General features: G+C 44.5%; 2 protein-coding genes and 1 pseudogene across 4 annotated transcripts; 1 reads left to right on the plus strand and 2 right to left on the minus strand.

Moving 5' to 3' along the window:
- Positions 1–1,088: 1,088 nt before the first annotated feature.
- Aldoc (aldolase, fructose-bisphosphate C) lies at positions 1,089–4,749 on the minus strand. The gene is made up of 9 exons (XM_076869958.1): positions 4,636–4,749; positions 3,362–3,485; positions 3,067–3,278; positions 2,913–2,967; positions 2,660–2,820; positions 2,461–2,544; positions 2,036–2,210; positions 1,708–1,907; positions 1,089–1,575 (listed from the first exon to the last, which is right to left on the minus strand). Exons 2-9 carry the CDS (start codon positions 3,471–3,473, stop codon positions 1,480–1,482), a joined length of 1,095 nt encoding a protein of 364 aa, XP_076726073.1. The 5' UTR covers positions 3,474–3,485; positions 4,636–4,749; the 3' UTR covers positions 1,089–1,479.
- A 726-nt stretch (positions 4,750–5,475) lies between these two features.
- Positions 5,476–23,662, minus strand: Spag5 (sperm associated antigen 5). Of its 2 annotated transcripts, none has more exons than XM_076870150.1 (24): positions 23,612–23,662; positions 23,239–23,364; positions 20,607–21,667; positions 20,314–20,491; positions 14,479–14,553; positions 14,072–14,164; positions 13,846–13,980; positions 13,548–13,667; positions 13,350–13,442; positions 13,134–13,247; positions 12,676–12,769; positions 12,370–12,517; positions 12,187–12,289; positions 11,852–11,985; positions 11,504–11,642; positions 7,915–8,023; positions 7,709–7,795; positions 7,323–7,443; positions 7,106–7,217; positions 6,643–6,723; positions 6,328–6,483; positions 6,173–6,247; positions 5,965–6,045; positions 5,476–5,733 (listed from the first exon to the last, which is right to left on the minus strand). In XM_076870150.1, the coding sequence occupies exons 1-24, from the start codon at positions 23,660–23,662 to the stop codon at positions 5,662–5,664; spliced, it is 3,558 nt and encodes a 1,185-aa protein (XP_076726265.1). In that variant the 3' UTR covers positions 5,476–5,661. The 2 variants fall into 2 exon arrangements, with proteins under 2 accessions (XP_076726265.1, XP_076726263.1); XM_076870148.1 differs by having other exon boundaries at positions 20,601–21,667.
- LOC143409684 (guanine nucleotide-binding protein G(I)/G(S)/G(O) subunit gamma-10 pseudogene) lies at positions 11,852–18,002 on the plus strand (annotated as a pseudogene). Its single transcript, XR_013092670.1, has 2 exons — positions 11,852–11,955; positions 16,835–18,002. The product of XR_013092670.1 is annotated as a guanine nucleotide-binding protein G(I)/G(S)/G(O) subunit gamma-10 pseudogene (transcript).
- Positions 23,663–24,053: the final 391 nt, after the last annotated feature.

A 24,053-nucleotide genomic window follows, 5' to 3' on the forward strand; every position in this document is an offset into this window, starting at 1 on the left:
TGCAAATTGGAGGCCAGCTTCCACAATTTAGTGAGATCCTCAGCAACTTAGCAAGATCCTAGCTCAAAATAGAAGTAAAAAGGGCTGAAGATGTAGCTTAGTGGTAAAGTGACCCTGGGTTCAATCCCCAGGACCAAAAATAATGAAAAAACATAGGGGCTAATAATAGTACATACTTTATAGAGTTGTATTGAGTTAATATATATGGTAGTTAGCACATAAGAAGTGCTACATGTTAGCTATTTTTGTTATAAGGTCTGGCCCCACCAGGGGGAGTAATAGTAACCTCCCCAGTAAATAGAACATGTCCAGCTTCTTCTCTCATCTTTGCTTTTTTAAAAATATTTTTAGTTATAGGTGGACACAATATCTTTATTTTTTTTTAAATTTTTATGTGGGCTGAGGATCAAACCCAGTGCCTCAAGCATACTAGGTGAGTACTCTACCTCTGAGCCACAACCCTAGCCCCATGTTCTCTCATCTTTAATCTATTCAGATAGACTGAGGTTCTCAGCTGATGTCACACCCCAACTGAGTGGTTAAAATTTCAGCATCAGGGCTCACAGGGTCTCCCTTGCCAAGATTTTCAAATTGGCCCCTTTTATACTTATCCCAAATGGGAATAAGCATAATTCTTGGCATCCTCTAGATACCATACTATGGTTAGCCCAGCAGCCACTAGAGCCTTGGAGGTTTACCAAGACCAGGTGATCCTACTGGTGGAATGTGTCAGGCCCCAGCAGGGCTCAGAACTGCCAAGGTGGGAGAACTACTCTCATCCCAGTTTATCCTGCTACCTCCCTGCTTTGAGCCTTGCACAAAATCTGCCTTCAGAAGTTGTTCATCTTGCCTCACTCCATCTTCTGTATAAGAAGCCCAAGTGCCCCTGACATGGCAGACTCCCAACTTGGGAGTCCTTACTGTTCGATTCCAGTTTTGGTCATCAACACACAGGATCCTGAGCTGCCTCAAATCCCACCCTTTTCATCTCCATGGTTGGAGGGCCCAGAGAGAGAATCAGTAGAGGTTAGAAATGGGAGGTAAAATTTGATGTGTAAAACACACAGACAAAGTAGCATGTTTTGCTACCATTTATTTGCTATGTGGTATGTATTCAAGGCATGAGGCGGGACTAGTGTACTTCTCTCTCATCCTAGGAGAGAGATGCAGCAAGGAGAGCCCAAGGAGAAGCTATACCACCATGGGGAAATTGTTAGGGCTGGTGGAGGTAGGGAAGACCCAGGCATTCTGTTCTGACTTCTAGCAGGTTCTCCTGCCCTCAGGCATTAGGGGCTCCCTATTCTCCCATCCTATGGTCCCAGGTGTAGCAATGAGAGGGGAGGAGAGAAGAGAAAAAGAAGTTGATTTGATGTTGGACAAAGGCATCTCTGTTCTGCGTGGCTATTTGGCCCTGACCATGACTACAGGCAAAGAGTACAGATGGCTGGGCCAAGGGCCATAGTGTGGATTAAGTATGCCTCAGTAGGCATGGTTGGCAATGTAGAGGGACTGTGCTGCTGCTCCACCATCTTCTCCAGTGCCTTCATACTGGCCCTGGGCGGCAAGCCCATTCACCTGCAAAAGGGGAAAGTGGAGTAAACAGGCTATGCCGGCCCACAGGTATTAAATTGCCCCGGCTGTAACCTCTGGGTGCTGGTCCCTGCCCTGCTACACACTCTACCACCACCACCACTTCTAGTTCCCAACCTCAGCTCGCTTGATGAACTCCTCAGTGGCAGCCCCAGCATTGTCCCTTTGTCCTCGCCAGGCATTCAGTGCAGAGGCCTGCAGCGCACGTCCATAGGAGAAGGTGAGTGCCCAGGGTCGAGGGAGTGGGCAGCGGTTGATGGCATTGAGGTTGAGTGATGCCTCCTCTTCACTTTGACCCCCAGACAGGAAAGTCACTCCTGAGGTAGAGGAGAGAAGACAAATTGATTGGTCACTTCCTATTTTTCCAAGGTAAGGGACCTTTGACAGCCACAAATAGAACTTAAGGATGGACCTTAGGGATAAGAACAAGTTAACCAGGTAGTACCTGGGACAGCAGGTGGCACAGTGCGACGCAAAGCAGTAACAGTTGCCATGGCAATCTCTTCTGGGGTATACTTGATGGGACAGGCATGGCCAGGGGTCACCATGTTGGGCTTGAGCAGTGTCCCCTCCAGGTACACGTGATGATCACTAAGAGCCTTGTACACAGCAGCCAGGACCTGGGGATCAAAGGAGGTTTATGAAGGGTCTCTGGATCCCCACTGCTTACTGCTCTGTGCCCCGCATCTTAGAGATAGGTAGGTATGGACTGTGAGGATTCAGTAAAGGCTCAGATCTGCAGGTCTGTTTTGGGATCAGGAGAAGAGCACTAGGGGAGAGTGTGCCTGGATCTAAGCTGGGGGAATAGGCATAGGCACCCCTTGTCAGGCTGCCTGTGAAGTATGTGTCTGTGCCCACCTATGAACTCACCTTCTCTGTAACATACTGGCAACGTTTGAGGTCATGGTCTCCATCAGGCAGGATCTCAGGCTCCACAATAGGCACAATGCCATTCTGTAGGCAAGAAAGAATGGCTTAGGAGGGACAGTAAGTGAGAAAGGAGGTTCTTTAATCTTCTCCCCACCAGGAACAGGACACCCAATTGACTACCCAAACCCCCAACACACACCTGCTGGCAGATGCTGGCATAGCGGGCCAGCACATTGGCATTCTCCAGAATGGCAAGTGCTGAGGGCGTGCGCTCACTGATTTTCAGCACACAGCGCCATTTGGCAAAGTCCGCACCATCCTTCTTGTATTGGGCACAGCGTTCTGAGAGACCATCCAGTCCTGCAATGATAGTGCCAGTCTTATCACCCTGCCCTCTCTTGCTTGTATTGAACACTTAATCCCTGTGGTACTAAAGCCCACCCACCATGTACCTTGGGTAGTAGTTTCTCCATCTGTCCCAGCCAGAGGCACTACACCCTTATCAACCTGCAGAGGAAACAGGCAGAGGGCTGAGCCCAAGCAGAATTCTCCTTACCACCCCTCCTATATATATTTCCATATCCAGCCCCCAGTCAGGACCAGTACCTTAATGCCTACAACAATGCCCTTATCTTGGATGGTTCGGACAAAGGGGACACCGTTATCATCTTTCTGGTAGAGTGTCTCATGGAAAAAGATGACACCTCCAATGCATTTCTTCACACGGTCATCAGCACTGAACAGGACCTGGCGGTACAGCCGGCGGTTCTCCTCTGTGTTTTCTACCCCAATTTGGCTCAGCCTCTTGGCCATGCTACCTGTAGGCAAATAAGAGACAACCTAACTCCCTGACCATGGCTCCCTGGCTATCTCCACCACCCTGACCACAGGCCCCACTTACCTACAGACTCATCTGCGGCCAGGATACCTTTGCCTGGGGCTACGATGCGGAGGGCGATGTCAGACAACTCCTTTTTCTGCTCAGCAGAAAGGGCTGGGTAGGAGTGGGGCATGGTGACAACTCTCTGGAATGGAGACAAAATATAAAAGTTGAACCCCACCCATTACCTCCTCTGCTTAGCCAAATGCCTCCCCACCCCAAAAGTGGAACTGGGAGCAGAGCAGCAGTCCTTGGCATGGGTCCTGGGCATCAGAGTGGCACCAATCTCTCTGACAGCTAGCAGGCCTAGAGCCCCAGTTCCCACACCTCCTTTGTCTCTGATGGGCACCCTTCCCAGCCCAGAAGAGAGTTGCAGAGTGGGGGTTGGGGAGATGAGCAGCCCTGAAGCTACTGGTCTTCTCATGAAAAAACTGCTGACCAATTGAGGATGCTAATCCTGAATGTGTCTTTCTTGAGGTAGGCATAAGCTGGATTTTCCAGCTTCCCTTTTTTCAATCTCAATGATACCCTTAGGAGAGTGCACATATTTCCAAAGCTTTAGAATGAGACAAAAAGCACTGTTCATTCCCCATCTCCCAACCTGGCAAGCTTCTAGAGGAAAAGGCTGGTGGAAAGGGGGCAGGTTCAGGAGTAGGAGTGGCACATATAACAGTAATAGGCTTCTATAACCTTTTCTTTTTACTACAAACCTGACTGCCTCAGCCTACTGCCTACTCCCCAACCCTGTGTCAGAGGTTGACTCCAAAGAGACTACAAAGTGTGCTAGGAAAGAGCATCAGCAGGCCAGCTAAGTCACAGGGAAATGACACACCACCAGGTCTTCTCCAGGGCCCAGAGCACTTCTGTGTGGAGGGAGGCACGGGAAATAGGGAGCATTTCAACTCCCTACAACTCAGACACATGGTGGGGAGATGACCAGGGGACGAAGGCGAAAAGGAATGAGTAGGGAGCCTGAGTAAGGGAGGGAGAGATGCAGGAGAAGGAGAAAGGAGTATTGTAGAGGTGATGGTGATGGTGATATGGGCTAACCAGTCGGGTGCAAGGACCTAGACCTAAGGGCAGAGAAGGCAACAGAGCTAGCTGGAAAGGGAGGAGCAGAAGCAGGCTGAGATTAAAATGGCTGGGGGGAGAGGCTGATCCCAGGAGAAAATCAGAGAGGAGAGGGTTGAAAAGTCACATCCACCGGACCCAGGGAACAGGCAAGGCTGGCAAGGGAAGAGCCCAGGAGAGGAAGTGGAGGTGCCGAGCAGCTCTTGCCTCGCCAAGGGCCTTACCAGAACGCAGGGAGTTAGCAGCAGCAGCTACAGGTTCAACGAGCTCCAGTTCTGGTCCGCAACAGACGCAGCTCAGCGCGGGCTCCAGTAAATGAGGCTGCGGATGCCGCAGAGCTACGTGACTCCCCGGGGGGCGGGACTGGCACTTCCCCGCCCTGATTCCACCCCTTCCTAGGACTGGTCTGGGGAAGGCCACGCCCCTAAGGGCGGAGCAACGAGGTGGAGTGACCCCAATCGGGACCTCTGATGTTAAGGGCTGTCCGTCTACCACCTCGTGGAGGGTGTCCCCTTGGGGCCTTGCAGGGAATGGCCTTGCTCTGTCTGCCACAATCACTTTTGCCACGTGCAAAGCACTATGCTGGATGTTGGGGATTAAGCTTGATCTGGTGAAGCAGGGTCCTTTAAACAGTCATAGCAGATGGGGTAGGTGGAACAGAGGTATCAACCAGGGCCCAAATTCAAGGCAATGGAATAATGAATTGAGGTTCTCTGTCCTCAGCCCCATATTTGCCAGGGCCTACCTCATAGGGGGATGGGGAAAATAAGAGAATGGAGTCTTTTCTGTTTCCCCTAGGCCCAGAGCCAGGGTACAAGCAGTCCAGTGCCCGGAATATTTGGGGAAGCAAGAAAAAGGAGAAAGGGCAGTCAGCCCTTGCTCTGGATGCAGCAGGAAAATGATCTATGAAGTACATGCAGGCTGGGGGGCCCAGCTGCCTCTTACCTGACCTCATTCAACTCCCCCAACACACAAAATAAGACTCAATGGACTTGAAGAAATACATTAAATATACTTTATTTAAATAGCATCAAACATAGTTGGCTCTAGGCCAATTGGTCCTAGTGATGGGGTAAGGAAATATTTGCAGATAAAAGGGATTAAGCAGAATTCAGCTCAGTTTTTCTTTTTTGTTTTGTTTTTTGAGATGAGGTCTCACTATGTTGCCCAGGCTGGTCATGAACTTCTGGGTTCAATGAGTCTTTCCACATCAGCTTCCCAAGTAGCTGAGATTACACATGACCAACTACTTAGCTCAGAAATTGTAGCAATCCTTGTAGTTCCTTGCAACTATCCACTACCTCTGGGATGGATTGCAGAGTCTGGGAAGAGAGGCAGAAAAGGAAGCTCAGAACCTCAAGCCTAAGGCCCAAGATCCCAGCCCCAGGAAACACCCACTGTGTTAGAATGGAGGAAACAGAAGCCACAAAGAAGCGTATGATAGAGTGTGAGGCCCACCTCTCAGCAAAGGCTGGGAGCTAGAGCTGTGCTCCTTAGTACTTCCTGTGGCCAGGCCTTATGCCTTAGTTTTACTACCTCCCAACCTCCATTACCTCATAAATATGCTGAACAATGTCATCTAGTTTCTTTAACTCTGTTTCAGAGCGCCGAAGGTTCTCCTCTAGGATATTTCTCTAGAAGGCAAATAGATTTCATAGTCCTGTGCTAAGAACAGCATAGCTTGGCAGGACAGAAGTAATATGGCAGGGTGCTTGCTAGTGGTGTTAGGAAATGGCCTTAGAACAGCATGGAGATGCTTACATGATTCTGGAACTTGATCATGAGTTTTGCTTTTTCATTTTTCATCTCCAGGAACATCACCCTCAGCTTGTCTACCTGCAGATAGGCCCAGATTAATAAGGGCACAGTCTGGGGTCCCCACCAATTGTCCAATTTATCTGTTAACTTTGAGTCACCTCCTGAGAGAGCCACACTTTCTCCTGGATCCAGTTGGTGGCCATGGGCTGACAGTTAGGGTCCAGCTGGCCTGCTAGGGTCTCCTGTAGCACTTTGGTTTCTGTCTCTGCATGCCGAAGTGAGCGGGTAAGCTGGGTCACTTCTTCTCTGAGGCTCTGGGAATGAGAATAGAGGTATCTGATAGCATTCAAAGGTCTCTATCCTTCTAATCTCAGGTGGTAGAAAAAAGTGAACCAGGATATCCACTTGTCATGTTTAGGATCTTGCTACCAGTGGCACAGAAAGCAGAAGACTGGGTATCATGAGAAACATACTATAAGCTCGCCACTCTTGTCTATCTGTTCTAGGATCTTCTCATTCTGCTTCTGTATCACTTCTTGGAGCTCCTTTTCATTCTGCAAGAGAAAGGGAGGTGAGAAGATACTGAGAACTGGCTTCACAGCACTTGCTAGGAGGTAGAGGGGTGTATCCGACCTATGTTTGGCCATGGTGGGACCAGCTGGTACCATTCTAATTCTCCTCCATGGCCAAGTCAGTCAAGGCATCTATCAGTTGGTGGGAGAGTTCTGTTAAGAATTCTTGACTTCTCTCCTGGGAAGACAGGTCAGCCCATAGCTGATTCCTAAATATGTAAAATGTGTGGCCCCAGGAAGGGCAAAACTAGGGCAGTAATTGGAAAATCCCCACCACCCAGATTCCTGGAGAGACAATGGCTCCCAGTGGGCCAGTAAACCTGCCCCAGTTCTTCATCGCCCCACTTCTAGGCCCCTCCTTCACCTTGTAGCGTAAGCACAAGGCCTGGTTCAGCTTCTCTATGTCTGCTTCCTTTGCCTTCTGGGCTTCCTGATGCTGTTCTTCCTGTGCCTGCAGCCTATCCTGCAAAGCACAACTAGGGGGAGGGAAGAATCCCACATCATTCCTGCCCTCTCAGAACTGTGCAATGCCCTTATGAGGGTCTCTCTTATTGCCCCCTTTCATCAAGACTGCATCTCACATTTTTTGCTGCAGAGTCCCAATAGCTTCTTCTTTAGACTCTTGCAACAAGGAACACAGGCTCTGAAGGTCAAGAAGCTTAGTACTTATTTCTGCCAGTCTCTCCTCCATGTCTGGGATCTCTGAAAGAGAAAGTCCTAGATAGAGGTATAGCCCTTCAGTCTGGAAGAAAGGGGTGTATAGCCATCATTCCCATAACCCTTATCTGTGTTCCCCCACCCCTATGATTTGAATATCCAGAACATTACAGATCCCAAAAGGCAGAAATAAAATGAGCCCAAGTAGAATTGAGGTTTTTAGAGCAAAGCACTTCTCACTGTTTTTGTCTTTACTCATCACCACCACATTTTCTAGAAATGAGGCAGGATCCCTGGAGCCCATCCTCACCTGTAGACTGAAGGGAAACCATTGATGCTACTCGGGTGAAAGCACTCTTGTCACTTCCAAGCAAGGGCACAGGAGCTGATTCTGGCTCTAAAACAAAAACCAACCAGGGGAAAAAGCCCAGAAAAATAGATGATGTGCATCTTCACCAGATAAAGATATCAGGAGAAGGGTCATAACTTTCCCAACCAAATCCCAGGACCTTTAACCTTCATCTGCCACTGCTGTCAAGATGCTTCCCATGAAGGCACTGTCATTAGGTGGAGGGTGTTCCTGAGTAGGAGCAAGGGCTGTGTTCAGAAGGGTCTCTGGGTCAGCCTAAGGACAAAGAAGGAAAAAACAGCAACACTTCTTAGAAGTATTGCAGGCTAAGCAATTGTGCCAATGGAGCTCTAGGTTGAGTGATTTCCTGAGCTCCCAGATATTCCCAGCCATCTCTTCCAGAGTGCTATTCCACCCATTACTTCACTGCTCTATCTCCAACTCCCCAATTAACATTTTTCACCAAACATGTTTATATTCTTAAGCCTCTCCCAATAAAACAACCACAATAACTGGAGATTAAAAAAAAAAAAAAAACTTAAATCCCCCTTTACCTACTAATTCCCTTTCTCTTTCCCTTTATTTAAAAAAATTTTTTAAACTGACTTTTTTTTTTTTAGTTGTAAATGGACACTATCTTTATTTTATTTGTTTTTATGTGGTGCTGAGGATCGAACCCAGTTCCTCATGCATGCAAGGTAAGCACTCTACCACTGAGCCACAACCCAGCCCTCTCTTTCCCTTTAATTAAGAAAAAGAAGCCAGGTGTGGTAGCCATGCCTTTAATCCCAGCAAATTGGGAGGCTGAGGCAGGAGGATAGCAAGTTCAAGGCCAGTCTCAGCAATTTAGCAAGGCCCTAAGCAACTTAGAGAGATCCTGTCTCTAAATTAAAAAAGGGCTGGGGATGTGGCTCAGTGATTAAGTGGCCTAGGTTCAATCCAGAGTACATATACACACACAAAAAAAAAAAAAAGAAAAGAAAAAGAAAGAAAAAGAAGCTAGGCATAGTGGTTGGCCCATGTCTATAATCCTAACTACTTGGAGGCTGAGGGAAGAGGATTGCAAGCTCAAGATGACACTCTCTCTCAAAAGAAAATAGAAAGGGCTGGGGATGTGGCTCAGTGGTAGAGCATCCCTGGATTCAATCTCAACTACCCTAAAAAGAAAAGAGAAAAAAAAATGCCTATAAGTCTTGCCTATAAAGTCTCATCATGTATCGATTCCTGAGCCAACTACTCAGGCTTTTGCCCCGCAATCATTCCACCAAAATTCTTGTCATTTGGTTCAAAGATTTCATTCTTATCTTCAATTACAAGGATACTTTTCAGCTCTTTTATTACCTGGCCTATTTGATACTGATGACCATGTCGTACTTTTAGAAACTTTTCTTCTAGGACATGACCCTACTTCATAGATAGGCCTCAAAAATTTCTGAATATTTCTTCCTTCAACCCATAGGTCCTTCTTTAACCACTGGGTTCCAGTCCTTGGCCCTCTTTTCATTCTAATGCATTTCCCAGTGGCCTTGCCTTGGGACTCTACAAAAAAGTTCACTTTAAATTTCCACTTCCACATGAATGACTCTTCAATCTCTTTTTCTCAATTGGATTTTTTCCCAGTCTCCAGGCCCCAAAACTGACTGCCTGTGAAGAAATCTGCCAGAATGTTCCATAGTCCACATTGAAACTTAGTATGCATAAAGGTGAGTTCACCATTTTCCCTGTCCCATGTGACCAAATATCTGTTCCTATTCCTGAATTTTCTGTTCTAGAGCAGAGGGGTCTTGCAGGTTAATCTGGCATGCATTATTGTAAATTCATTATGTATTATAGCCATACCCATTCATTTACATACTGTCAATAGCTTTACTTGAGCTACAAGGCAGAGTTAAGTAGTTGAGACAGACCCCACTTGCCTCGCAAAGATGAAACACTATATTGGCCCTTTAGAGGACAAGTTTACTGTCCCCAATTCTAGAGAGTGTTATAATCTTTCTAACAATCTAAGATCATCATTTACTCTTCTGTTTAACTCCTAAATTCAGTTGGCCAACAGGTTCAATTCCTTCTACCTCCTAAACATCTATTCAATTCATCAGCTTCTCTCTATCTCCTCTTTAACTGGCATTTAGTTCAAGCCTTCAAAATCTGGCCTTCACTAGCCTTGTTTCCTGCCTTATACCATTTAGCTCCTACACTCCAGTCATTAAGAGTTACTTCCCATTCCCCAACCTTGCCACATTTTATATGAGTAAGGCCCTTGCTTATTCATTCCATAGTCCCAGTACCCAACACAGGTCTTGTTACAAGGTAGACACTACAAAAAGTCTACACACTGTGTTGTATATATGACTAATATATATGACTTTTCATACGTAGTCACTCAAAAATTTTCATATACTCTTTCCTTTGTCTAGAAGGCCTGTCAATATACCTACCCTGCCCCATGAACTTCTAAACCTCAAGATTGCCCGAGGTCATCTGTTTTGTTTTTTGTTGTTTTTTTTTTGAGGGAGGTACGGTGGATTGAACTCAGGAGCACTGGACCATTGAGCCACATCCCCAGCCCTATTTTGTATTTTGAGACAGGGTCTCACTGAGTGGCTTTGAACTCACGATCCTCCTGCCTCCGCCTCAGATCCTCCTGCCTCCGCCTCCCAAGCCACTTCGATTACAGGCATACACCACTACACCCAGCTAAGGTCATCTGTTTTGAGAAGACATCGAATCTCTCAAAGGTAAAACTGATTCTCCTTTCTCTGAGTTCCCACAGTGGATCCATGCAGACTTCTACCATGATCATGTCATGTGACTATATCTGTCTGTTTTTCCTACTAGACTGTAGATTGTTTGGCACTTCCTATGCTCAGCATACAGTTGGAGAAGAGGGTCAGGATCTTGGTTGTACCTACTTTTTTGGTTTCTATTTTTTTTTTTTTTTTGGTGGTATTGGGGATTGAACCCAAGGCCTTGCAAATGCTAGGTAAGCCATCTGTCAGTGAGTTACATCCCCAGACCTATGCCTTTAAATATTGAACAAGCTAATTAACTCTGTATTCTGAAAGATAGCAACCATTTATTGTTTAGTGTGCACTGTGGGGAAGCCAGAAAAGGAATGCTAAATTTCTGCTTTCTTTAAATGTTGTCTAGTTGAAAAGAACAGATATCCAAGGAAAATTAATTCAATGCAAAAGGAGAATAAGTGACTGAAGAATGCATAAAAAAGAAGCTCAGTCCCTGTGACTTGGGACCATTTCAAAGGCAAACTAATGAGCATTGTAATAGAGAAGGAGGGCTGGGGATGTGGCTCAAGCGGTAGCACTCTCGCCTGGCATGCGTGCAGCCCGGGTTCGATTCTCAGCACCACATACAAGCAAAGATGTTGTGTCCACCGATAACTAAAAAATAAATATTAAAATTCTCTCTCTCACTCTCTCTTTAAAAAAAAAAAAAATAGAGAAGGAAAAGGAATTTCCAGTTTGAAAATAGAAGATAATTGATATGGGAGCAGCCCAAGGTCAGGTGCGAATGGAGATGGAACATATGTATTGTGGACAGGTAGCCTAGTTGGAGTAAAGGGTTCATAATAGAGAATTTAGGAGACAAATGAAGGTTTGAATGACAAGCTGAAGCGGTCCTGTTATGTAATTAAAAGTCATTGAATATCACAGAGATGGGAAAGTAGGGTTTTAGGAACATTATACTATACAATAAAAATACAGTGGGAAGGGAAGAGAGGGAACACCAGTATCCTACCTTCTCCTTTAGTTTTGTCTGGAGGAAGGAGGTCAGGATCTGTAGTTGCTCAGCCAGCACCCCTAGCTCTTGGGAATACTGGCGTGTCTTCTCTACATCTTGTTTCTCATACTTTGCTATGGTGCTGGCCAGGTCAGCCCTAAAATGAGGAACAGGGAGGATGACCCAAGACAAGGTTACCTTCTCTGAACACCTCTCCCAAATCCCCTGCATTCAAGGAGAGAAACAAGAGGCTTGACACTGTCACAGTTCTCTTCTTGGAGATCTGGCTTCTAGAAGTGCTCATAGAAAAGATAAGCATAGGGTGGAGGGTTGGGGGCAAGGGATATGAAAAGGGAGAGCTCTTACTTTAGATTTTCTACAGTGTCCTTGAGATTCTCACACTGCAGACTACGTTCCCGGAGTACTGCCAGCGTGGTTTTCAACTGATACTCAACCTGACCCAGCTCGAGGTGAGCAACTTGGTTCTCTTGGTCTGCAAACTTGAAAAGATGGGAGGAAGGAAGGAAGGAAGGAAAAGAGTGGGGAAATGGAGGGGAAAAAATGAGTTCAAGTGAGGAATTTTAGAGCCCTGGGAACAGAGGCTTTTTCCATTCCACAATTTCACCTCAGTACCATCAGGCAAGAGTCATACTCCTGGTAGTCATACTAGCAGCTTCCTTTTCTTAAGCTGAATTCCTTACCTCCAGGGTCTCCTTCAGGTCCTGCACCTCCTTGGCTAGCACAGCCTGCTGTTGTTGCAGTTCTGCCTGCATGTGTTTTAGTGCCATCTCTTCTTTGTGCCATCTGTCAGAGACTTTATGTTAGATCCTGTTTGGTCCTATATGTTGGATGCCTACCACTACAATAACCAGATAGGAACTCACTGAGCAGCCTGCTCCTCATTGTTCTGGGTAAGTTGACAGAGCAATTCATCCTTTGTGGCCAGATCCTGGGCACAATGGGCATGCTGACTCTGCAGCTCTTTTAGCTGGCTGTCCATGTTGGCCAGAATCTGCAGCTGAGCCCAGAGATCTAGATCAAAAGTATCCTAATAATACCATCCAGTCACCAGGTCAGAAACCCTCCACATTTCTGCTCCAAGGCAAGCACTCCAGAGCAGTTATTTGCTCTATTGCCACACTCCAAGCCTTCACAGGTTCAAATGCTTGCACATCTGCACACATACACACCTGTTGCTAGGCGACTATTTTCTAACTTCAGTTGTTCTACTTGGCCTTTATAGTCCTCTAAATGGTTAGAGACTTGTTCCAGCTCCCTGGAAACCTAAGAAGAAAAGAGTTTTCCTCCTGTAGCACCTCCTAAGTCAAGTATCCCAGGCATTGGAGAAGCTTTTCTTTCTGGACAAGACTGGCTTTCTGGACAAGTAAAATACCTTAATCCTGGGCAGCAATATTGCAGAAAATAAAGCTGATTTTCAGGGAAAAGTAAAGACAGGAGACAATTTGCTGAAGTAAAGGAGGTACTAAAGAGCAAAGGAAATAACTGACCCAAGCCATCTTATAGTCAAGGGATTTGATTTGTCTCCAAACCAAGGGTGGCAAGAAGACTAGTGAAAAGAGGATAATGATATCATACATAAGAAAAGGGGAGAAACCAGGCCTAAGTAGTCCCCACTACAGGTTTATACCTGCTGCTTTTCTTCAATTACAGCATCACGTTCCTGCAGGGCCTGCCGGCTCTTGGTTATGAGTTTCTCTGTGAGTTGTTGAGATTGACCCAGCAAAGCTGTCCACATCACATACTACCAGGGAAAGTAAGCAGGTCAGAAGAGCGCATCTGAGGCAAGGTTTCTAATGTACTTGGCTAAAAGTAAGGAATGGTTATGATGGTCCCAAATACTCACATTCAGTTGCATGGATGTCCAGTCTTGTTGCAAGATAGAAGTTAGACTCTCTGTCTGCTGAACCAACTCTTTTTGCTCTGTATGAAGACCTATCTAAAAAGGAAAGATTACCTATGGAGGCAGCTAAGAGCAGGGATGTGGCCATCTTCCCAGTGTGTCAGCTTAGACCCCAGGAAAGAAAATGTCCTTAAATTTTACCAGTTGGGTCTGGGCCACCTGCAGAAGGCCTCTGAATTCCTGCATGGATGTCAAATTCTGTTCCAGCTGGCTGATGCGCTGGCTGGCATGTGCACAGAAAGCCTCCAGTACTATCTCTGCCTGTTTAGGAAAGAGGTTGCAAGGGCACATTTTGTAGTAGTGGGAAATGGCACAGAAAAACATAACCATCCAATACATCAGTAGTTCAGTTCTTAACTCCCCAGGACAGGCAGTTCTTAAGCCACTCATCTTACAGGAACCTTGAAGTGGAGACCTCCCATATCCAGGAATCTCTTACCGCATCCTTGCCTCTGAGGGCGATTTCCTCTCTGTGCTTTGCCTCCTCCCTTTCTGTTTTGAGGCTCTGGAGTTTTGCCTTCAATTTCTTCAATACTTCAAAACAGCAGGAAACCAAGGTTTCTGCATGCCGAGACTATAGGATAAGAATCAGATATCATGTCTGGTTCCTTTGTTTGGCTTTGAGTCCCATAAGGGGCCTCTACCTTCTTCTTTGTGCTGCTTACTTCTTGACTCAGAGCTGTTTTATCTTCTTCTACGTGCAACAGAGACAGGTGAAGCAAAGATATCAGCTCTTTGGACACCAGTACCCATGATTGCTATGGAGGGAAAGATGGCTAGGTTAGATCAAATAGTCACTAAGCAGAAAGCAGGGGTTGATAGAGAGGAAAGTCACTGACTCCAATTCCAAGCTCCTAATAGGGAAAAATCACTTTTTGCAAAGGTTTAGGAACCTCTTTTTCACTACAACAGCTAAGTATCACTATCTACTAATTGCCTCAGGATTCTCCATTTTCGCCTGTAATCCTGGCTACTTGGGAGGCTGTGGCTCAGTGGTTAGGTGCCCTGGGTTCAATCCCTGATCCTATCTCAAAATCACCCCAGCAGTGATATAAGGTCAATCAGTACTTACCATGACATTCCTTGCCTGCTGTAGGGCCTGTCTAATGGCTTGGTTTTCCTGAAGATGTTGAGGTTTCTTAGTTACCTAGCCAGAGAAATGGAGTTGCTCCTTTTAGTTAGACAACATGCACCAGCAGCTTCTCATCCCCCTTCCCCCTAACCCCCACTGCCCCATGAGTTATAGGAGCCTTTCTATCAAAAGCAGGAGTAAGGCTCAAAACTAGATGAAGTCACCCAGACCAGAGGTAGGTAAAATTCTTTTTTTTTCCTCCCAGTGCTGAAGATCAAACCTAGGACTTCATGCATGCTAGGCAAGCACTCTGCCACTGAGCTATATCCCCAGTGCTTTTCATTTTTTATTTTGGAACAGGGTCTCACAAAGTTGCCCAGCCAGACTTGAACTTGTGAACCTCCTATCACAAGAGGGTGCCACCTCACCTAGAAGGAATACATCTGAATACTGATAGTGTCTTGGATTTGATGAAATACAATAAGCTTAAGAAAAACCACAACTAAGCCAGGCAAGATGCCCAGCAACTTAGCCAGATCCTATCTCAAAATAAAAGATAAAAAGGACTGGGGCTATGGCTCAGTGGTTAGGTGCCCTAAGTTCAATCCCTAAAGCAAATAACAAAAACAAAACACAACTGAAGTCAGCAGAGGTGGCACATGCCTGTAATCCCAGCTACTTGGGAGGCTGAAGTAGGAGGAGCTTGAGTTGGAGATCAGCATGGGCAACATAGCAAGGTCCCATTTCGAGGAAAGGAAAGGACAGAAAAATCATCACTGAGTAGAGTCATCTTTTGGTATAGTTGGAGGGTTGGTCCCAGGATCCCTCCCTAGATACCCAAATCTGTGAAATTTCAAGTCCATCATAAAAAATGGTGTAATACTGACATATAACCTACACATATGCTCTTACATACTTTAATTTTTTAGTACTGGGGATTTAACCCAGGGGGAACTCTAAGCTAAGCCCCATCCCCAGCCCTTTTTTGGCTTTAACTTTTTAAGACAGGGTCTCCCTAAATCACCCAGTATAGCCTTGAACTTGCCAGCCTCCCACCTCAGCCTCCAAAGTTTCTGGGATTACAGGTGTGCACCACTGTGCCTAGCCTAACAATTTTTTTTTTTTTTTTTTTGTGTGTGTGTGTGTGTGTGTATGTGAGGTCCTGGGGATTGAACCCATGGCCTTGTACATGGGAGGCAAGCACTCTACAACTGAGCTATATTCCCAGCCTATAATGGTTCTTTTTAATTATTACAGAATATTCCATCTTATGGATATACCATTATTTGTTTTTTTTTTTTATTATTTAAAAAAACCAAACTGTTGTCATTGTTATGCAGAACATTTCCCCCTTAGGCTATATCCCCAGAAGTGGAGTTACTAAATCAAAATTGAGCTGGGGCTGGTGTTGTAAGGCACTGGGTTCGAACCTCAGCACTACATATAAATAAATAAAATAAAGGTATTGTGTCCATCTACAACTAAAAAAAAAAAGTTTGAGCTGTTTTAGTGTTTTAAGGATCTTCCTTAAATTCCCTTCAAAAAAAAGATGAACTAGTTTATGCACTACAGACAAAAGGACAGGACTTACCAGCATTATCTACTCAATTCTTAACCCAGGACTGCAATTCTTTTATTTCCAGTATTTTTTTTTTTTTTTTTTTTGGTGGGGGAGGGAGTACTGGGGATTGAACCTGCGTGCTCCACTACAAGCTATATCCCCAGCACCCCCCACACCTTTTTTTTGAGACAGGGTCTCATTAATTTGCCCAGGCTGGCTTTGAACTTGAGATCTTTGGGGCCTCAGCCTTCAGAATAGATGGGATTATGGGAGTGCACCACCATAACCAACAACCTTCTTAAATATTTATTAGACATTTGTATTTGCTTATTCTTTATCTGCCTATCCATTATCTTAGTATAGATAAGCATCTTAGATGCCCTATGATTAGATAAGTATAAGCTAAAAGACAGCAGGGTCCTAGAAAAACTCAAATCCTAAGAGAAAAGAGGGCGACTTCGTTACTGCTAAAAGGCAGCCACAATCCGGAAAATGGCTATGGATGGCAGTGCTGAGTTCTGAGGCTGTGGCAGTCTGAATTTAAGGAGGCAGAATTGCATCATCTTCAATCTCTTATAGTTCATGCTTCTATGGAGTTCATTAACTAGTGTATCGTGCAGAAAGGCACGGAGTATCCCATAAGCCCTGGATAGGGTGCACACACTGCTCGGAGCGGGGCAGTCAGGCAGGTGATGAGATTAATGTGAAGGAGGCAGCCAAGCGGCAAGGACATGCACGGTGATGGGGAATGGCTGAAGGTGATGTCATTTTCTCTCTTTGGTTCTGTTTCAGTAGCTTCCAAAGGGACCTGGCAAACTTCAGGGGAAGAAGGTACAAGGCAGATTCAAGGATGGGAAACATGGTCAAGGATAAGAGGAGGTCTTCCGGGGCCAGCGTGAGCGCCCTGCAGCGCCTGGTGGAGCAGCTCAAGCTGGAGGCCAGCGTGGAGAGGATCAAGGTCTCTCAGGCTGCGGCAGAGCTTCAGCAGTACTGCATGCAGAATGCCTGTAAGGATGCTCTGCTGGTCGGAGTTCCAGCCGGAAGCAACCCCTTCCGAGAGCCCAGATCCTGCATTTTACTCTGAAGACTTGGAAGAAGTTTGTTGAGAAATGCCTTCGAGCACAAAGTTATGAATGACTGACTCCAAGTCTCAAGAAAACACTTTTCTTTAGCCAGATGACTGAGATATTTCAGACCTTTCCAGTGTCCTGATCTTACAGCCAAAATTCTACAGAAATTAATGATTTTCTACTCAAACAAGGAAACTGAGTGAAGAAATAGAATTGTTTTAAGTAATAATGGCTTGGTTCTCCTGAAGAAGTGCTTTGTATTAAGATTAAAAACCTTACCACCAAATATACCAAAATACACCTCTTTAATAAGTGAGTTACTGGTGTTGCTATACCTAGAATATCATGTGTGTTTTATTAACTGGATGTTTACATTTTAGGAAGGAAAACACTTTTGTTTATTAAAAAAAAAATGGAGTATTTGTAATTTGTTGTTCCTAAGATTTTTATACTATAATAAACTTTGTTCTATCATAAATTTACAATTACTAAATGAAGACAAGAAAGTATAAAATTGTGGGGGAAGAATAGACTTTACTAATCAAATGTTGCCTTGATTTTTTTCTAAATAAGAAGATTGTTTTATTTAACACAAGAGGTGTTGTTTAGAAAGATTCATGTTATGATATATATTAGGTTGTCCCATTTTATGTATGAAGCAGATTTGATCTCTTTTTAAGTTCCTTTACTTTATAGTTGTGGTTGCACTTTTAAAAAGATACTACATTATTTCATGCCTTTAAAAAAATGTTTAAAGTAGGACCTACATACAGAACATTGCAAATGATTAAAAACAAAGTAATGTGAAAATATTATGACCTAAAAGAATTCTTCATGTCACAAGTGTTTGACTTTGATGATGTGCCTTTGATTTAATTTGGGATACTTTTAGAAGGATACTTAGTATTTGTAACAATCTTTGAAGATCTTGGAAATAAATTCTCTATAATTCAAAAAAAAAAAAAAAAAAAAAAAATTTGGCTCAGTGGCAGAGAACTTGCCTAGCACTTGTGAGGCACTGAGTTCTATCCTCAGCAGCACATATAAATAAATAAAAAAAATAAAGGTACATCAACAACTAAAAAATATTTAACCAACCAAACAAACAAAAACACAAAAATAACACAAGAGAGAGAATGAGCAGCTACAGGAATGAGGAGTCCATGGTTTCCAGGATTCGGGGCAAAAGGTAAAGTCATACTTTGAGAACATTTTCAACTCAAAAGAGGTCTTTAGGCATTTGGGGACCATATCATCTAAGCACTATCTACCTATTACTTCTACAGTCACACTATAGAGGCTCTCAATTCCTTCTCAACACCATTCCTTTCCTTCCTAGGTCCTGTGTTCTCAGAGCGTCCTCTAGAACAGTGGTCTTAAATTGTTTTCCTCTCAGACCTCACACAATAATTTTTGAAAAACTAAGTATCCTTGAGTAGAAATTGATAACAGCCTATTATCAATACAGTCAGTTGAAATAAAATTGTTAGATCACTCAAATATACCCAATGGCATAATGCTACATACATTGTAATACTTTGATAACTTTAAAATACATGAAAAAAGCCAGGCTTGATGGCGCACACTTGTAATCCTGCTGAGGCAGGACGATTGCAAGTGCTAAGCCAGCCTCAGCAACTTAGAGGGGACCTAAGCAACTTAGTGAGACCCTGTCACAAAATTTTAAAACTTAGGAAAGAGCTGGGGATATAGCTCAGAGTTTAAGTGCCCCTGGGTTCAATCCCTGGTACCAAAAAAAAAAAAAAAAAAAAAAAAAAAAAGCTAAACAACCCCAAATCAAATAAAATACAAGAAAAACTTCTTTTTACAGTCAGAAATTTTATATCATCCCCCTTTTCTCCTTGAACTGTGGGTTTGATCACTAGCACCACACACAAATACCTTAATTCTAATATATTTTTATACTTGCAAATCTGTTAATAGTCAGTATTTCTGCAACAATAAGTTCATCCAACCAGGCCTGGTGGCACACACCTGTAATCCCAGCAACTCAAGAGGCTAGGCGGGAGGATCACTGGTTCCAGTTTAGCAACTTAGTGAGACCATCTCAAAATAAATAAATAAATAAACAAACAAATAAATAAATGAAGCATAAGACTGGTGATACAGGTAAAGAGCCTCTGGTTCAATCCCCAGTATCTTCCCCCTCAAAATAAAATTCATATAAATTGAAATTAAAATGTGTTTTAAATTCCTTTGACCAAGGTGGGCACAGTGGCACAGGTCTGTAATCCCAGCGCCTCAGGAGGCTGAGACAGGAGCATCAGGAGTTCAAAGCCAGTCTCAGCAAAAGCAAGGCACTAAGCAACTCAGTGAGACCCTGAGGGCTGGGGATGTGGTTCAGTGGTTGAGTGCCTCTGAGCTCAATCCCTCATACCCAAGAAAAAAAACATGGTTCAGCAAAAATTCATGACTATTTTCCATTTGAATAGATATAAGCACTAAGAAATCCATACATAAATAATCAGAATCAGTAGAAATGGAAGGACTTGAATTCGTTTGAAAATACTTGCCAAAACTCTTAGTAACTTTCCTCAAAAATATTTAAGATCCACTAACAAAGTTTTTCTTCACTTTTGTTGAAAACATGCAGAAATGATATTATATAATCACTGTAGTCATTTGCTTTCTCAACGTGTACACAAATATTTTCTGTTGTCCTTTGATTGCTATGAGAGACCTGGGATGAGAAGTATGCTTTTCTTTAGTAAAGTGGACAAGGGCAAGTGAGAATGGGGAAGTAAAGAAGAAAAAAATTAGTTAAGAATACTTTTGGAGGGGCTGGGATTGTGGCTCAGTGGTAGAACGCTCGCCTAGCACGCATGAGGCCCTGAGTTCAATCCTCAGTACCACATAAAAATAAAATAAAGATATGTGTCACCTATAGCTAAAAAAATAAATATTAAAAAAAAAAGAATACTTTTGGACCATGAAGATCTAGAAGTTGATTTCTTTCAAACTTTCCTTGTTTGCATTCCCTTGCAAAGTCTTGATGTACCCCGGGGTACACTGAGTACCCACTGCTTTGATTGATAAGATTTTTCTAGATTTTCAGCTTTTACATATATACTAGAATAAGCATGTGATTAAGAAGTCCCCTTTGCCCTCTGGCAGCTTATCAGCTTAAATTCTGAGGAAGAGGGCCCACTAGAACATTTCAAGCTTTAGGAGAAAGCTTCTTACCCCATTAAGAGAGGCATCAGTCTGTGTGCTACTGTCCTGAGTTTTTGGATGAGGGACAGCCATCTGGTTCTTCCAGTCCTGCAGCTGTCTAGAAAGAACCTCCAGGATGATAAGAGAGCTCAGCAGGTTATCTTCCAGGTCACGTCTAGACAAGGCAGTCAGATCTGGAGGATTACAGCTACAGTAGGAAGAAAAGAACATGAGGAAAATAAAGGGAGGGAAGGGGTGTGAGAGGCAGGTAGAGGGGAATGGAGCTCCAGAGGCACAAGGATAGAGGAGACACTTACCCCAACAGGAGGGGCTTTGTCTCCAAAGTACTATCCTTGGTGTCCAGCAAGCCTGTCTGGGATGTGTTTACACTGTTTTCTTGTGCTGGAGGACTAAACCAAGTCCCCACCGAGCAAGTAGAGAAAGGCGTAGTGCCAATGGCAGCATCCTGAAGCACAGAGGGAAGTGATAAGCTTTGTCGGAGATTTTCTAACATGACTGAGGTATTTACACCTTTTTCTAGCCAAGCCAACGGGGACATCCAAGTCTCTGTATCAGAACTAAGAATCTCACCAGCATCTCCTACTGCTAGGCCTGGAGTTGCCTGGGACTCCATTTCCACCAGATTTGGTGTTAGGCACGTGGATGGAACATCTTCTACATTTGAGACAAGTGCTTGATCTTCCAATTCAACCTCCTCAGGGAGTATGGAAAAGCTCATTTCTCTTTCCTTTATACCTCTATGCTCTACACTTTCCTCTCCTGCATACACGTGATTGTTGGGGTAATCTGCTGCCAGTGCAGTTGAAGGGGAAAGCCTGAATGTGGAGGAAGGCAAGAAGACATTACTTTCAGAAGACACCAAGTCCTCAGAAACAGCTTCAGTTTTATTGTTCCTCAGGCTTTCCTTGGAGCAGTGTAGCTGTTGCTCAGAACAAGGATTTGGTGGATATTCCAAGAGAAGAGATGGAAAATCCTGCAATGTAGGTTTCTCAAGCATAGCAGCAACAACTTCAGAAAAGGTATCTTCCATGCAGGATGCTGCCTCCTTTATCAGATCTCTTGGCTTCAAAGACTCATTTAGATAGCTGCTGTTTGTCTCTGCCATGGTATCTGAATGATCTTCAAGTGTAATATCTTGCTGCTGCCCCACTGGAGAGGCTTCAAGGACCATGGATTTAACCACATAGTCATTCATTGGGTCTACTGCTTCCTCAGATGTTTTGGGAGTAGAAATGGTTTGGAGAGTCAGATCTAGGGGTTGTTCATCTGATGCATGCTGACAAGTTTCTAGCCACTTTGAGGGAGAGGAGTCTGTCTTGCTGGCTTTAACAAAATCCAACGAAGATGAGTTGCTGCTGCCTGCCTGCCAAAGGAAACAAAAGTAGTTGGTTAAGGCAGTTAATTCAGTTCCCAACATTACAATTATGGATGCAGGATACTATCTGAACTCAACAAAAGAAAAGAGTTCTTACCTCTGCTTAGGTAAGAATTTGGCTAATTCTTGCTCCTTACTTACTAAACAGCAGGGAAAGAAAAGCTAGGAAACCAACTGGGTCCTTCAGGTGAATCAGCCTAAAGTATAAACAGGCTGACAATTATCTATCCATGTCATGGGGAGACACTAGATTGAATGTGACCTTGCCTCTCTCTAACTCCAGCCCACTTCTATTGTCTCCTTCCTAAAGTAGGCTCAAGCTCTATCAGAATCTAGAGTTGGTACAGATAGATAGATAAAATTACTGAAATAGGGACAGGGTATAGCTCAGTGGTAGACCATTTCCCTAGCATGCACAAGGCCATGTGTTCAATCCCCAGCACTAAAAGAAAAGAAAGAACAAAATCATGTTCAAAAAAGAAACAGGAGGAACTGGGGTTGTGGCTCAGTGGCAGAGCCTAGTATGTGTGACACACTGGGTTTGATTCTCAGCACCACATATAAATAAATAAAATAAAGGTCCATTGACAACTAAAAAATATATATATTTAAAAAATGAAAAAAAGAAAGAGGAGTCAGGTGCTGTGGCACACATGTGTAATCCCAATGATTTGGGAGGCTGAGGCAGAAGGATCATAAATTCAAGGCCAGCTTCAGCAACTTAGCAAGACTCTGTCTCAAAATAAAAAATAAAAAGGACTACGGATGAAGCTTACTGGAAAAGAGCCTCTGGGTTCAATTCCTAGTAGGGGGGGAGCAAATTTTCATATTTCAGGAGTAACAGTAGCCTGATTAACAAATTTGACTTTGAGCTTTTTAGAAACCAGAGCTAGATGGAAAATATGATAAACATAATAGTTTTCATTATCAGAAAGAGAAAAGGATAGCAATTTCTTTAGGAAGACAATTTTTCTAGGCAGTAAATTCTAAAAAGTTTCTTCCAGGAACCTTATGGAAGGGTTAGTCTCTTTCATTGACAAATTATTACAGCAACTGAAAAGCAGTTTGCATATGGCTACTTTTCTAAAGACCTTTTGCAAAAGTACAACTCAGGGCAATTCTGCAAGGGAATAGTTTAAGGTGAGCAAATATCTAGCATTCCAGTAGTATAACTTGATACCAAGGGAGTTGTAACTACCTGCTAAAGTGAATGGATACTAACTGCTTAACTCTTGCATCAGACAGGCCTCTCCATAAGGGAGCCCATGTTAGAGACCACCACTAATCAGAATGATAGTATTTTTCAGTAGTTTGAGAAAGGTCGAGGGTGGGGAGCGGAGACAATAAAAACAGCTAAAATAGAGGTTCGGGTTCTCAATGGATTTCCTTTAACCACCCTAGGGCACCTCTCTGTCGGCCTGAATAGCTGTAAATGGAAATCACTGAGGTGGAAGACTTCATTATCGTTATTAATTATGTTCCAGTCCTGGCCCTCTGTTCCTCTGAGCTCTGGGCCTGGGCAAGCAGCCCAGTCGAGAAGCTGTCCAGGCGAACCTCACCTGCAGCCCCAGCTTGCACAGTGATGGGGTCAGCGAGGAGCACATAGGGGGCCCTTTTCCTGAAATGGTAAGAGCACCAGGCTGCAGTATAAGTTCTCGGAGAGGAGTTCTCATAGCTGGTTTTCCCTAAGAAAGAGAGTTTGGGTTAAGATTGGGCTCCGCCGGCCCGCTCTTTCTCCCTCCCCAAGAAGCTTTGAGGTACTAAGAAGAGCGGGTTTCCAATCCCAGTCTCTCTGAAGAGGTAAAGCGACAAAGACTCCAAACACTCCCCAGCCCCAGCTCCATCCAGCTTTCCAGGACCCTCAGCACCGCCAGCGCCCCCGCCCCAGTATTTCGCACACAGTTCTTTCTCCGTGGGAGCTCTCCCGCTCACCGGCTGGGGCGAAGGCGACAGGCAGATGTTTAACTTTTTCACCCGCCACATCTTCAAAACTGAAAGCAGGTCGATCACCTCCCAGACCAAGTCGAGTCCTCCATATTCACCCGCCGTCTTTATTTGAACCTGCTCGGTGCTTCCGGATTGGCTGCGGAGCCGCAGTGCGTCAGGATACGGGTCAGCTCTGGGCTCTAGCCCGGTGGGCAGAGCCAGCGTTGGCCACGCCCCCTCCTCCCGCCCTGCAGTTGATTTCTGAGCTACTCTCGGCCGCAGATGCCGGCTGCAGGAAGGACCCGCATCAGATCTACGGAGGGTCTTGAAGTCTTGGTATCCTCAAGTCGGAGTGGGGGGGACACCCCAGGTAGCTGGAGGGTCTAGAAGTCTGACCGTGCTGCTTTCAGCGGAGCGCCCTCATGCCCTAATTGAAAAGTTGTCTGTA

Source organism: Callospermophilus lateralis, chromosome 11 (genome assembly GCF_048772815.1).
Source record: "Callospermophilus lateralis isolate mCalLat2 chromosome 11, mCalLat2.hap1, whole genome shotgun sequence".
NCBI lineage: Eukaryota > Metazoa > Chordata > Mammalia > Rodentia > Sciuridae > Callospermophilus > Callospermophilus lateralis.

Excerpts from the sequence above, each read along its gene's own strand:
- Aldoc (XM_076869958.1), bottom strand. The coding sequence starts at position 3,473 with ATGCCCCACTCCTACCCAGCCCTTTCTGCTGAGCAGAAAAAGGAGTTG. Across the intron at positions 2,545-2,659 it reads ATGCCAGCATCTGCCAGCAG|AATGGCATTGTGCCTATTGT; the intron begins GTGTGTGTTGGG and ends TCTTGCCTACAG. Across the intron at positions 1,908-2,035 it reads TGTGCCACCTGCTGTCCCAG|GAGTGACTTTCCTGTCTGGG; the intron begins GTACTACCTGGT and ends CCTCTACCTCAG.
- Spag5 (XM_076870148.1), bottom strand. The coding sequence starts at position 23,662 with ATGTGGCGGGTGAAAAAGTTAAACATCTGCCTGTCGCCTTCGCCCCAG. Across the intron at positions 8,024-11,503 it reads AGACAAAACTAAAGGAGAAG|GCTGACCCAGAGACCCTTCT; the intron begins GTAGGATACTGG and ends CTTTGTCCTTAG. Across the intron at positions 6,248-6,327 it reads AAGTGTGGCTCTCTCAGGAG|GTAGACAAGCTGAGGGTGAT; the intron begins GTGACTCAAAGT and ends GCCTATCTGCAG.